Source organism: Astatotilapia calliptera, chromosome 4 (assembly GCF_900246225.1).
Source record: "Astatotilapia calliptera chromosome 4, fAstCal1.2, whole genome shotgun sequence".
Lineage (NCBI taxonomy): Eukaryota > Metazoa > Chordata > Actinopteri > Cichliformes > Cichlidae > Astatotilapia > Astatotilapia calliptera.
In genome coordinates this window covers 10650732-10665734 of record NC_039305.1, presented here as the reverse complement: position 1 = coordinate 10665734, position 15003 = coordinate 10650732, and the positions used below count along the sequence as shown (strand labels likewise).

Below are 15003 nucleotides of genomic sequence, written 5' to 3'. Positions count from 1 at the left end.
AGGTTTTAGATCTCACCCTGGGTCAACACACCTGAATCACATGATTAGTTCATCACCAGGCCTCTGGAGAACTTAAAGACATGTTGAGAAGGTAATTTATTCATTTAAATCAGCTGTGATGGATCAAGGACACATCTAAAACCTGCAGGGACACCGGCCCTCGTGGACTGGGATTGGGGACCCCCGTTTTAGAGTCTCCTGTCTATCAGGATGAGTTAAAAAGCTGTCATTTCAAAGTTTCTTAGATGATCAGGGAGTACATTTTACACCCAGTAGAGACATTTGGAGGATTTCTCTATTCATTTTAAAGTCTTGTAATATGTGACCCCTGTGTATATTTACTTTTTTAATGTATTTCTAACCCCAAACAGATTCAGTAACAGCAAAGACTGTGGAACAAGCAGCTCAAGGAAAGGTTTTAGTACAGGTCAGACTTTAAACAGTTAAAAACCAAACTCTGCATGTTTTAACATCTGGTGTCCACTGATCTAAGGTTCATTTACAAAATGCTTCAGAATTCAAAGAGATGAGGTTTTTCAACCACTTGGCACCACTTTCTTTGATTCCCGATATATTGATCACACTTGCTGTACATTTACAATAATGAAAACTACAAGTAGAATTTCATAAGATTTATTTGAAATATTACATATAAAAACTACATACAATTTATCCCACATTAGGTGAACATTTAACAACAACAGCAACAACGTCATGATTAAAAGCACATTTAAAACTCAATGTGGAATGGTACTACATAGAAAGTCCATAGCGGCCACTTGGTGACGCCATTAAATCGCAACTTTTAAGAGAAATCATTTCACCAGCACCAGGACTTGCAGAAGTGATTCTTGATGAAATCTTTACACGCTTAATCAGAGAGCTCCATCTTCTCTTGTTTAATGTTCTCTGTGGAGGGAAAGTAAGTAAGTTAAAATAAATTAATTTTAAAAAACAAAACCACACACTTGAATGAGGATTGGTGCATTCAAATCTTAAAAGATAATCATACGATTAAACTGAAAGTCACCTGATGCTTGTTCTTCCTTCATCCTTTCCGTGATGCACCTCTTAATCTCAAGCCCAATGGCCCTGGAGAGCGGAGGGGGCACAGCATTTCCAACCTGGAAGGAAACAGAAGCAATTACTTGGCAAGAAGCTGGGAGAGATGTTTCTGGGCAGCTCATGAAATGCAGTAAAGACATCTTCATTTTGGAACTGCAACTCAGTCCAAGATGATAAAGGCCAAAATGACAAGGCCAAAAATTAAAATGCTGCTTATTTTTGTTATCATTTATGTAACAAACGAAAATAATAACACATTAATTTATCCCCCATCACCTAAATTTATTGCCTCTCACAGACATAAAAACTGTACTAAAACAAAGCAGTTTCAAAGTTTATACTTTGCTAGATTCCTGCTAAAATGTCTCTGCAAGCCTGACCAAGCAACATCTCCTGAAAGAAAATAGTCATCCCTCACGTGACTTGTACAATATTGTGACTAAAACTCGTAGCAAAGTCACTGTTGCCACTCTTACCTTCTTTGTAGCAACTGTAACCACAAAAATTTCTCAGGGATTAAGAAAAGTATTGTGATTCCAGATTGTACCTGTCTGTGTTTGTCCAGGATGTTTCCAAAGAAGCGGTAGGTGTCAGGGAACCCCTGAGAGCGTGCACACTCTCTCACACTGACAACTCTGTGCTGCTCAGGATGGAGTACACGGCCCTGTAATCAAGAGAGCCTAAGGTCAGTTTCTTTCATTTAAGAAGTGTAAACCATTTCCTGAAACACAAATTAGCTTAAGACTTAAATGCAAGTACTCTGTTTTTTCACTCCTATATTAAATAAATTTGAAGGAATGTTTAATGTAAACAAACTGAAAAAAACAAAAACAAAAAACAAACTTGCGTACCTGCTTGCCCATTGGTTCAGGATTGGTGACTGTTGTGCTGAAGAAACCATCCCATTCCAACCTGCCATAGAGTCCCGCCCAGTGATTATGGCGGTTCCCAGTGTGGGGCAAACACCAGGGGATCAGGGTATTAAACTGCCTGTCTGCAGGGTCACAAGGCTTACCTAAAAAGACATTTGCATGGAAACTATAAGAGATGTATCCCAGATGGAGATTTAAGCTCTACAACTTTTTTTTTTTTTTAAGTCCTGCATACCTCCTGCACAGGTGCAAACACCTCTGAGTGCACCGGTGCCGCTACGCCCATTCTTCTTATCATGATGTGTGTAACGCAGTTTCTTAGTCAGGGTGCCATCCTTCAGTCGCACCTCGATGTTGGGCAGATCCCTCCAGTCGGAGCCTGGAGCCAAGGGGATGTAACGCATCCGACCCTCAACCAGTGCACTCATATCCTGTAATGCAGATCATGTAACTTCTGTCATAAAGTTATTCTTTAATGACTGAAAGAGTGAGCCAACATGAGAACACCACAACTCACCTTGCAGATATGATCTCTGAGGATAGGCTGGTACTGTGTGCCTCTGATCTGCCTCTGGAACCAAGACTGGGGCTCCCCATTGTAGGAAATCTCCAGTGCAGCTGCACCATTGCGAATCTCTGGCAGGTCAGACATGGTATCCCTGACAGTGATAGTTCTGTAGATTCCACCATTGCCTCTGTAGACAGAAATTAGTGACAATGATGCTTTAATGTCTTGTGAGAAAGATTTGCAACCTAAAAATACAATATAAGCAACCCAGAAGGGGAAAGGGTTTACATTACCGTGTGACATTGCTGACGTATCTCTTTTCACCCACCACAACGCTGAGAGAGCAAGCTCTGGGGGCAAACACATGCAGAGGCTCAGGATAGCGTGGCAGCTTCTCTCCCGGAGCAGCAGCCAGGATGATGGCCCTGCGCCGGGTCTGAGCAACACCGTACTGACCGGCCTAATGAGAGCAGAATGCAGCGCATTAGTGATCCTTTATTGTATGAGAAGAAAATAAAAACCTTATAGCAAGCTGTTGGTTAACAACACAAGCTCTGAAATTTGTTTCAAGTCAATTTCATTTTAGCTTCACCCAAAATTTCACAGCAGAAAAGTTTAAGGTCTGACCCACCTGCAAGACACCAAAGGTACACTGGTATCCCATTCGCACAAGACAGCGCAGTGTGAGCTTCAGGACCATAGAGTTTTTGAATGACACAAAGTTCCTCACGTTCTCAAGCAGGAAGAATTTGGGTCTGTAGTAGTCACAGTAGCTGCAATAAGAAGAAACAAATAATAATAATTTAAAAAACAAAACAAAAAAACAACACTATTAATGCGAGGTTAAGAGTTTTTGTGGGAAACAAAAAAGCTTGCTGCACAGTGTCGGCGAAAGTTGATGACTTTAGGCGAACCAACCTAAGATAGGAGACAACAAGTGAGTTCTTGAATTTGGAGTAAGTGCGAGAGTTGAAGCGGTTCATCCCACTGAACCCTTGACAAGGAGGCCCTCCACACAGCATCTCCACATCACCCTTCTGAGGCAGCTTCTGGCCAAGAGAATTTGTTTTCTCTCCAGACATGACCAACTTTAGCAAGATGTTGCAGTCCTCGGTGAACACCGTTGTGCCTGGGTTGTTCAGTCTGAAGGCCTGTGCTGCTGGCTCCCACATCTCTATAGCCCAGAGGGTCTCAGAGGTTGCTAAAGGCAACAAGCAGTTACGTTTTTGTACTGCAGTCCCAAAACAAACAAACAAAAAAGATGATTTTAAAACATTTTGTGAGTGGGTTGCAACATTTACCAGCCTGGTGGAATCCCTCAGAAAGTCCACCGCAGCCAGAGAACACATCCAATGTGCGATACTTGGGCACTTTAGGTTTAGGCTGTGAGTCCGGCTGTTCCTGTGCAGCTGAAGCTTTTCCTTTGCCTTTACCTTGGGAAACCAAATTTAATACATTAGGATTTCAGAGACTACTAAAAATCAATTTTTGAAGGAAAATATAAATACAATTTCTACCTTTTCCTTTGCCCTTTCCTTTTCCTTTATGGACAGTTGAACGAGCATGATTTGGGGGATCCTCAAAGCTTTTTGCCTTTGCATTATAGGCCTGTGAAGGAGGCACAGTATGGAAATAAGACTGCAGTTTCTACACTGAATTGAAGACATGTTCAAGACTTTTTCAAATAAATGTTCCAGTATTAGACAAAATCTACCATGTCAACTGTTTTTGCTTTCTTCTATGCACGTGGGGTTGTCATTACAAGAAATTGTTTTTGATGAATTGATAAATAGATGATTAGAGTTTAAAGATTAGAGTAGAAAGAAAGTACTGTACCTCAAGAAAATAGAAGCGCTCAGGTCCAGCACTGGAGTAGTCCTGGATGGATTCATTCAGGTCCTCTGCATATTCTACCTGGCAGCGGCCGAGTACGTCACCCATGTTTACGGTCACTTCTTCATCACTCCAGTACAGCTGATTGATGTCTGTATGGTAACTAGCTTTGACACCTTTGTGTGTGTTCTCAGGCCTGGAAAACAAGATAAAATTTGTTAAAGTCTTAAAATTTGTCCAATTTATAGCAACCCATTAAACTGTTAACAGTTTTTACCTGTAGAACTTGTAGAGTCGCAGTTTGACGTCTGACATCTCGGGTTTCCCATTGCTACGCCTGTGACAGAAGATCTCCTTGATGCGCCCAACACGGAAGGGCTCAGGAGCGTCCAGGTTTGAGCCCTTGATGTAGTCTGAGGACTTCCTGTAATACTCTGGATACAGATCCTCATCCACATCGTCTTTCCTGTGGGATCGCTTCACTGGACTGGCTGGCTTCACACTGAGAACCACATTGTTATAGAGGTAAGTGGTGGCCAAATTTTTTAATATACTTTAATATTAGCCACGATACTCAATCTTCCCTTTTTAATAAAGAACAAAATTTATTCAACCTGAAAAAAATAAAAATATAAACAGGCGACCCGTGTGTAAAGAAGGCCCTCTAGTGGCTGAAGCTGCACTACACATGTAGACTCCTCGTTCATGCAAACTACCGTAAGACTGAAACTTCTAAATAGCGTTAGACAGTACATGTGTATTCATCATTCTACAGGTCTGAATAAAAGTAACACTCACCTGAAATTAAAAGCCTCAGGGGGAAGGTAGACGCTGTCCCCCACCCTGAACTGCTCTCCTTTAAAGCAAGCCATAGCATACAAAGCCTTTGTGTCATGGTTTTCATTCTCCAGGGGTTCAAATACACGAGGCTTATCTTTGTCCTCTCGCTCTTTAGTCCTTACACAGCTGCCACAGAACCTGAAGGTGAAAGTAGAGATTTTAAAAATGTAAAAAAAAATAAATCGAGGAAAAGATCACGAGCAGCATAAATGAATGTGTAGCTGGTGCTTACTTGAATTTGCATTCTTCTGATGGAGATGTCTTTGGAGGCATTTCAAACCTGGCATATTCTGTGTCATACCAGAACTGATAGAAAAAACTCTTCCCGTCATCCTCAATCACCTTGAGGTCAACATCCACACCACCCTAAAATTACAGAAGCAACTGTTACATGAAGAAAATTACAATAAAAGCAGCTTCAGATCTTTCTAGCCCCTTTAAAAACTTACCTCCATAAACCAGTTGTTCGATGGGGCTTTATACATAACATCAACTTTGCCTTGGACATAATTGAGCAGCATGTCCTCACATTCATCCACAATGACAAGCTCGAGTGGATCTGAAGTCTCACCGAGCACCGTGTCTATTCCACGAAGGAACCAGTGGGCATGAAACATCTTTCCATTATTATCCTCCCACATTGACGTGATCCTAAGAAAACACCTCATTAGATTTGAGAATTGACCTGAGAATTGAATATTATTATACTATGTCTGAAACGCTTACCTTGCCAGATACAGTGGAATGGATGGATCCTCTGATGAAACTGAGACACAGTCTCCCACCTCCAGCAGTTCATCGTTCAAAGAGACCTTCCTGTAGTATTGCTTCTTCCCTTCAGTCTGAAAGGAGTTAAAGATGAATATTTTTATATGACCAGTGCTGGGAGCCACTGCTGCACTAGAGGGTAGTTCTATTAATCTACCACACTGGATGAAAACATACGTGAATAGATTCTCCAATCCATGTAAGTTTGCACTGGGTCTGCTTCTTTCTTTTGGCATGAGGAACCTTTTTAGGCTTCTCCACAGGAACATCTTCCTCCTCAATGTTCTCATCATCTTCAGCCTCCTTGACTGCAAGGTTGGGGCATCTAAACAGAGATAGATAGATTTAAAGAGATTAATACGACTGCAACACCAAGCTGTATATAAAATATCATGTCTGTGTTTTATTCCTTCTTGCTTAAAATATTATGACAGATAAAGTCACTGATGCAAATATCTGGAAAAGCATTTGTAGGCAACACATTCAAAAAAATGCTCACCTTCTCTGCCTACAAGCTTGTTTGCTTTTTCCACTTCCTCCAAATTTGATCATGTCTTTGCAAGCTGCACACTTTCCACAATCAGGAGACTGACAAACCTGTCCACACACACAGAAAAAGAATTCAATATGCATAAGAATTACAGAGGATGGACATCAACATCAGATACTGTACAGATAGTAACTTGCCTCACAGACACCACAGCGCTGTCTTTTCATGGCGCTTTCTTTATCATTCTGCTCTATCTGATCAGAGAAGAATGCATCAAAGATCTGGTAGACCAGCTTTGTAGTGGTTGCTTTAGTTGGTCCCTTACTATCTTTTTCTATCTTTGTTGGGTGACGAATAGCCTGTCTTCTGGCAGCCCTCCTGTCAACAGAACAAAGTGCATGGTCAGAAGACGCAGATTTTACTCTGCACAAATACCTGACGATAAGTGACGTAATGGCATTATGAAGCCCCTGGCCATCAACACACCACAGCATCAGGCCATGCAAAGAAACAAGCAAACCAAACTAAACAAACAGAATGTTCAATGCAGAGTTTCCATCTGATGTAAGAGGCAATAAAGTTCTCTCCGTGGGAAGCAATTGGGCCTGCATGGGAAAAAACAACAACAAAAAAACAAAAACAAAAAACACACCAACATGTGCCAACTTCCTGAGTGTAAAGACTGCTTTGATCTCCTTTGGCTTTTGTTCTTCCTGTCAAAGATATAAATAGCATTCGCTGCAAGAACTCTGAACTCTTAACAAATTCTAACCCATGTTTGAGGAAGTGTCATATTTCTTATTAAACAAGATGGATAACCCTCACCTATATGAAGGCTTTTGAGCGTTAACTCATACAGGCTCTAACTAAATCAAAGTTAATTCCAAATATAAAGAGAATACCCTGACAGCACCACACTCAGGCGATGAAAAGTTTCGTTTTTAATTCTGATGCTTTACAGCTGTGGGGCTGCCCCATGTTCAAACACAAAGCTTGAACTTGGGACTTTCCAAGTCTTCTTGTTCTATGGATTATGAATTTCGTAATGGAAAAAAAAAAAAAAAGTTTACGAGAAAAAGCCTCCGCATAGCCATTATGAAACTTAAAACACTTCTTTCTTCACCTACTATTAAGAGACTGTGCATCTCTTGCACAATATGCTCCTTTTCTAAATGTATCATTTTTGAAGCTGCCAGATACAAGATCAGAATCTCAGGAGAACTAGCTTTCTATGAGGAAGCACTGACCAACAACGACACTGCTAGAGGCATGATGACTGTTTTTAACGTTCACATTTGTTTTGCACAAGTGCTTATAAATGTCAGCAACAATCTCACTATACTACTAGCATCAAAGCACCTCAGACTTTAGCAACCCACCCACTGTTGGGTAAGTAAGTCTGTGGTAGAAGTTACTTTTTGAAAATGAATGCCCTTTCCCAAACCTGCCCGTTTCCAAGGACCACATTCCAGATTGTTCTGTATAACAAATCGGGTATCACAAAATATTAAATATAAACACATCACAAGTGTTCAACGAGTTGAAATGTGAAAAGACGATTTGTATGTTTTAAATAATGTTCTGTTAAACTCGAGTGGGATGTGCCAGTCTAGTTAAGTTGTTTCTGCAAAGTTCGTTTTAATCCTATGACATCTTTAAATAAATCAATCACCGCACTCGCGCCGATTACACAAATCTGATATACGTGGCCAGATTTCAAATCTGCTGGATAAACTAAAAATAAACCACAATGTAAAGCCAAAAAATATAAAATGATTTAAAGTAGAAATAAAACTTTAGCATGAAATCTGGTGTAGTGCTCTTTGTCCATAAAGTTTCTAAATGCTTCACATTAAACACACCACCAAACAAGCTAAAGATGCATTCACAATGAGGCCTACCTACCAGTACAGCAGCATGCTGCATTAGGAAATGTTAAAGGAATGTTAGACATTAGGGAGAACAGGGAGCAGAAATACAGGAATATAAGCACAAATGAAATGGATAGCTTTAAAACCCGAAGGGAGTCAAAATAGCTGCTGATAGAAGAAAAAATAAAAATGGGAAAGCTGAAACTGGATTTTTCATTATAAATTAAGTATGTATTACATGTTTCTTCAATGCACTTCAGATTCAACATTAAGCTATTATTTCAAGTATTTGCAGAATCAATTCAGACCATTTTCTCTGAAATCTCAGAAGACTGCAGATTCACAATCCAACAGATGAGACCAACACCCTTGAAAAATGAATCATTTTAAGTATTGATGCAAAATTATCACTATACATCTAAGCATACAAAACAGAAAGTTGTAACAAAAAAAAAACAAAACAAAAAAAAAAAAAAGTTTAAGCACCTTTTTCCTAGAGTGACTCCTGCAAGCTTGATCAGGTCTCTCATGCAGGGAGTAACAATAATTGGCTGCTCATCTGAATCACCGGCCTCATCGTAGCTCTCCACCTGCTCTACAACAAACTGGGCATGGCGCAGGAGCGTGTCTTCAGTGAAGCAGTTGAAGTTGAGTCCTGCAGGAGGCACAGTTGTCTGAGGGAATGGAAAACAGGGCATAATAAGCTTTGGACATGTCATTAAGAAAAAAATAAATAAAAATTTGATCCCTGTGGGAAACCAACACAGCAACAGGCAGGATCACTTTATATGAATGGAAATATACACAGTAAAACATTTTTTAAAAATTCTCAAACAGATACCACGACAGGAACCCGGATTCAAAGACAAGAGTTTGTTTCATTCACACAAGACTGCACCTCAATCTTATTGAGTAGGTCTTCATAGGTAGCATCAGGATTCTTCTGGAGGAATTCAACCACTATCTTGCTCATATAGATCTTCTCTTGCATCAGTGCAAAGATGGGAGCATACTCCTCACTGGGCTGCATTAAGATGTAGTCAGCAAAAGCTAGATAAGGAAAGAGTTGGATAAACATTAGTGTACTGTATATATGGATTTATTTATTTTAACTAAATGGAGAAGAAAATACACAATTATACTACCTGTAGTGAAACCAATCAAAGCTTTTTCTCCACCATCAAAACCAGTGATCCACCAGGCATTAATGGGTCCCAGCTTTTTGGCAGGAACACCACCTAAAAATACAGGGGGGGGAAAAAAAGGTTATAAAAGCTAAAAGACAATGTACAATCATAATGAACTTTCTATAACTGGACAGGTTTTCCATACCATCCATACAAGGGTTGTCATCATAGATGGGTTTGACAACACAGCTGAAGTAAAGCTCAACATTCTTCTCAATAAGTCCAGAGTCGAATGGACAGAGATGGCCACGCTTGTCATAAACACTGCAACACACATTGTTATACCATATGACTGACAAAAACTTTAAGTTTTAGAATATAAAAACAGTCTAATTAGAAGGAACACATCTGTTCTTCTAAACTCCTTTTACTTTAGGGATCACCACAGCAGATCATCTGCCCATCTCTCACTCCATTCCTAACATCGTTCTGTCACGCCAACCCACTGCAAGTCTTCCTTCACCACATCATGGATCTTCTCTATGGTCTCTTGCCCTCCACAAGGTTACTATCCATACTCTGTCCAAACCTTGCGTCTCTAACCCTGTCTGCAAATCTCTGAACCTGATCTGTACTCATTCATAATACTATCAATTCTGGACCCTGACAATTAAAATCTGATTATCTACAGCTCCGCCTCCAGTCTTGTCTGTATGTCTCAATACCATCTTGTAAACCTTCCCTTTCGCTATTGCTGATATCATTCTGTCACGAATCACACCTGACCCATTTCGAAAGCCTCTCCACCCCTGCCCAACTCCCTTCTTCACCCCTCATGTGCTGTCCTTTGCTTAAGGTTGAGCCAATTTCAATACTACTTGCAGCAGCATTGTTGTGCTTAGATGTCTCCCTTTCACACAGCTTTCATTCTTCTCTCCAGAGCATACCCCCCATTTTTCCACTCTCTTCCACCTCCTTCCTATTGTTACTACAGATCACTATGTCGTCTGCAAACACCCTTCCTGCCTAACCTCATCTGTCAATCTGTCCATCACCACTACAAACAAGAAGGGACTCAGAGCAGATCCCTCATGTAATCCCACCCCTACAATGAACCCATCTCACCAGTATATGTTTTTTTTTAGATCCACAAGGATGCAGTGCAACTCTTCTTGTCATTGGATAGTTCTCCACCACTCTCAAAGCAAACATCAAATCTGTTGTGCTCTTTCTGTGTGAAGCCACATACTTCATGGTATCAAACTTTACCCCACTGTAGTTACTACTACCACCACCTCATCTGACCAACCACCTTTCCAAGCTATCCTTTTCATAGATGCCCTCACCCATTTCCTGCACTTCCTGACCAACAGTTCCCCTCCGTCATTTTCTTCATTCTTGAGTTCCTCAAGGTACTATTTCCACCCTGTCACCACCCTCTTGACATAATAGTACATTTCCAACTCTATCCTGCTGCCCATTCAAGCTTGATGTCTCCCTCTAGCCAGTCACAGATCTTTCTTTCCTTGCAGTTTTGTTTTGTTCCTCTTACCTAACAAGCTGTGTATGTTACCTCACAGGAACAAAACCTTAATAAAGATGGAGAATTACTCACCTGAAGTTTGTGATCTTGTGCTGTGGCAGATCCTCGTAGCTCTCAAATCCATCCTCATTGGAGTCAAACAGTGAGAGGCGCTCATCTGTTAACATTTCAGGCTCATCCAGCTGAAACACAGAAATTACGTTTCAGCAGACAGACAGACAGACAGAAATAAATAAATAAATAAATAAATAAAATTTAAAACAAACAAAACTGCAGTTTATGTTTGCAAGTTCTCACCGCATTATCAGGATCCCCTTGGAAAAACTTCAGGTCAGAATCATCTAGGTACTGTCTACAGTCTTGACATTTGGGTGGTGGTGTCTGAACAGTAACAAAAACACAATCCAGTCAGCACGAAGCAATAATGCCTTCAAAAATGTTTACAATTCACCTATCTAAATCACTACCTTTACAGCAGAAACCGGCTTTACAATGTCACTCTTGGATTCTTCTGGAGCAGCACTGCATAAAGAAAAGTGTCAACACATTTGCTTGTATAAACTATATCACAATTGTTGCTCTCAAGCTAAAGATACTTACTTGTCATCCGACTCCACTTTGAGACGTTTCTCCTCCCGAGACTACAAACAAATTTGAAAGTATGTGGAGGGTTATTTATCTGACACGGAGGAACTGCAGTTTCTACTCATGTTTTTTTACATTACTTGTACATAACATTACGGTACCTCCTCAATGTCATCATCTTTCTTCGGTTCATTCTGTCCGTTGACAGCTTCTCCATTCAAGTCCTCTGACTTGCGCTTCTGACTGAAAGACATTTATTTCAAGCAGGTTAGAGTGACTGAAGTTTTGTTTTATGCCAAAATACATAAATGAATTAAATATATTCCTATACGCACACTTTAGTGAACATTGACAAGATAGTTGGCTGTTTCCCACTGTTTCTGGTAACCCTGGTACTTGCTGGAGACTCTACAAAAGGAAAAAAATTTATTTTAAAAATTACCTTTGCTTAAATAACTGGAGAAAGCCACTGAATGTGCAGGTGATCTCCATCTTAAGAGATTTAAACGTACTTTTTGTGTCAGAATTTGCCTTGCTCCTCCGTCCACCCTTCCCTTTCGAAGAAGTTGGTGACTTGACAGATTCCTCCTCCTCCTGTACGCTCATGGTTACATCTTCATCATGCTCGTCTTTGTGCGAACCATTTGAAAAGCCATTCGTCTTTCCATTCTTCTCTGCGTCATCAGAGTGGGAGCCATTTTCAAGATGAAGTTCTTTTCCAAGTAGGGCCTTCACTTTAGAGATATAGACCTCCTTTAAAAAACAAAAACAAAAAGCACATGACATATGTCACAAGTTAGATGACAGAAAGTCAAGTACGGTTTTAGGATTAATATCAATTTGGACAACTTACAACTGACTGACCTTTGAGATCTCTGAACTTTTCATTTTTTCCTCCAGACTGGTCAGCTGATCCTGAGCATCAACATGCAGAAAGTCCTGCACCAACTTGAGCTTCTCTTTCACATGTTCCTGAAGTGACATTTTAAAAGAGAATAAGAGCTAATGAATAAAGTCCAAAAAAAAAAAAAAAAGGCGGCACAACTTATGCACTCACAGGCACGGGGATAAACACACAAAACTTAAAGAACACAACTGTCTTAAACTGGATTGCATTACTTAACGAGACAATATGCAACCTGGAAACTATCACATAGTACATATTTAACTTCTCCTGTTGACATCGCACCACTGGTGTCAGTTTCCTTATGCTGTCCACCAGAAACAGCTCAAATAGAAAATGGCACAAAAAAAGAAGACTAAAGCTGATCCTCGTTCATTTTATTTATAACTATTTATGATATAAGGGGAGTGCAATGCGGATTGAGTCTGGAACTTCCCTTTGAGGTGACAGTATAGAAACAGACTAAAATACTAAACATTTAGTTCTTCCACACTAAACTTCCGTTTCAGAACTACTAGATAAGCATGTTTTGAGTCCACAGCTCACCTCATCTGCAGATCCTTCCTCATCCAACCTCTGCAAGCTGTAAACAAAGGAGAATCAAAACAGTGCTGGGGTAAGTCAGAGCGAATGGTGTAGGAGCACATCCTTTGCTATACTGCAGCAATAAAACACTGACAGCGGGAAAGCAGAAACACAGATAACAAAACTTCCTGAGTGGCGCCAAATCTCACACGCTGTCCCATCCATTGGTAGGCTAATGATGCTAACTGGCTAATAGTGCATACCGCATTAGCCCTGTCAATGGCAAAAAGCTAATGTTAGCAACATCTGTTTGCACAGGTAAAAGGGAAACCGCCAGTAACGCTCAGGACAACCACAGAAAGTCTAACCCACCAGGACTGCCATTTCAGCTTTAACAGCCGCTGTTATGGCTTTTGAAATAAAAGCTGCAAGCTAGCTACATCAGTAGAACACTATTAGCATTCATTACAGTACCTTTTCCGGACATCGTCCGGGAGAGGCAGGGACGTCCTGGTTGGCATCGTAAACGAGCGTAAGACACGAGCGACTAAAATGTTTTAAAACCGTTTAAAACTCCACTATCATTAACCACCGCGCAGCTCCACGGTGACTGTCTGTCTGCAGATGGATGCTATAAGCAATTCGGGCGCGCGGGCCGTCTTTTCGCGCGGAAACCCGGGTGTTGTGGACTGTACCACTGTAGCTATGTACAGGTAAAACAGTTTCGATGATGGACTTAATACATCCTTGATGTACGTATCGTTTGTGACCGGAATTACACGTTTATGTCATAAATGTTATTAATAAAAGAAAAATGGGAATTTTTGTCTCTTTTATAAAGAAATAATTTATCTAGAAATGCACAATTAAACCGATCCACCCTTACTGTTTGATAGATGTCGAAGTGGTCTGACCAGGCGGAAGTTGTTGTTTACTAATGAGCTATCGCAGCAAGACATCTGCATCTGTTGTATTACTACTACTTAAAAAAGTACAATTAAAAAAACATTGACTGGATGGCATCGTAAATGTGATACACAATGTAGCTGTTGTATTATTGTAGGGTAACAATAGTTGATTATCCACTGTGGATCACTTCCAGTGCGACTGTACTATCCATGCCTCAGGTCATGATTGCCTTAAGTTGTTTGTAGATATTTTGATTTGGGCGACTGCAATGTCATTATGAGCAAATAAATACGGAGACAAGGTCCTTCAACTATAACCAGCTACGTGCCTATTCCACCACAAGGTGGCAGTGTGTCATCGGTAGAGGATTAATCTCAGGCGGTCAATTTGTTCTTGTACAGTATTTACACATGGAAACCCACCATGTCCGCTTTTACCACCAGCTTTTATTGACACTTGTTTATTCTGTTATTATATTAATTGGTCAGTGTTTAGCTGTGTGTACAGTCACTGCACAGTTGAATAATGTTTAGAAATAGGCGGGGGTTTTGTTCTTTTCCTTTAGTCTAAATTGTAAAGTACTTCAAATTTCGTGCTGTTCTACAGCAATGAGCTTACATGGGCTGTGCTTTATGTGTACACAACTTCACATACAGGTTTCTGAATCTGATGTAATATCCTGCAGCGCTATGGAAAGACTTGGCAGACATCCCAGCAGCACAGCCTCCTGGGGCTGATTCAGCCAGCGTTCCCACCCAGGAATCCTGGATGTCTGACAGGAAACAGGCCCAAATCTCCCAAGGCCTCTATAAGTCAGCCTCCCCCCTCACCCCAAGCATCCCTCTTACCCAGAAAAACCTCTCCCGGGGCTTTTTCTTTATGCTTCTCTCAGACAAACACTTACAAACAGGCCATCTTCTCCACCACACCCCACTTTAAGCCCCGCACTCTGTCCTCTGCCCAGCTTCCCATCCTTTTCAGGTCTACCTTTAGCCTTAAAGCAAAGCTATATTTTCATCAGGTAAGATAGCCATGATTAATCACAAAGCAGTATTTGCACAAACAATCACAGGCTTTCATGTTGAGGCTAGTGTTTTTCTGACCTTGTCAGAGCATGTTTGGATTTAATGCTGCATTTTAATTCCTTCTAAGATGGATTCACA

General features: G+C 40.6%; 1 protein-coding gene across 1 annotated transcript; it reads right to left on the bottom strand.

Moving 5' to 3' along the window:
- Positions 1 to 617: 617 nt before the first annotated feature.
- Positions 618 to 13620, bottom strand: dnmt1 (DNA (cytosine-5-)-methyltransferase 1). Its single transcript, XM_026164600.1, has 34 exons — positions 13406 to 13620; positions 12953 to 12989; positions 12367 to 12474; positions 12015 to 12255; positions 11838 to 11910; positions 11664 to 11745; positions 11518 to 11558; positions 11385 to 11439; positions 11215 to 11298; positions 10990 to 11099; positions 9580 to 9698; positions 9393 to 9485; positions 9146 to 9297; positions 8734 to 8921; positions 6574 to 6754; positions 6386 to 6483; positions 6064 to 6211; positions 5845 to 5960; positions 5568 to 5769; positions 5351 to 5484; positions 5077 to 5256; positions 4556 to 4780; positions 4282 to 4474; positions 3963 to 4053; positions 3747 to 3878; positions 3364 to 3646; positions 3077 to 3218; positions 2739 to 2905; positions 2455 to 2632; positions 2173 to 2368; positions 1917 to 2080; positions 1613 to 1729; positions 1031 to 1124; positions 618 to 909 (listed from the first exon to the last, which is right to left on the bottom strand). The coding sequence occupies exons 1-34, from the start codon at positions 13450 to 13452 to the stop codon at positions 872 to 874; spliced, it is 4509 nt and encodes a 1502-aa protein (XP_026020385.1). The 5' UTR covers positions 13453 to 13620; the 3' UTR covers positions 618 to 871.
- Positions 13621 to 15003: the final 1383 nt, after the last annotated feature.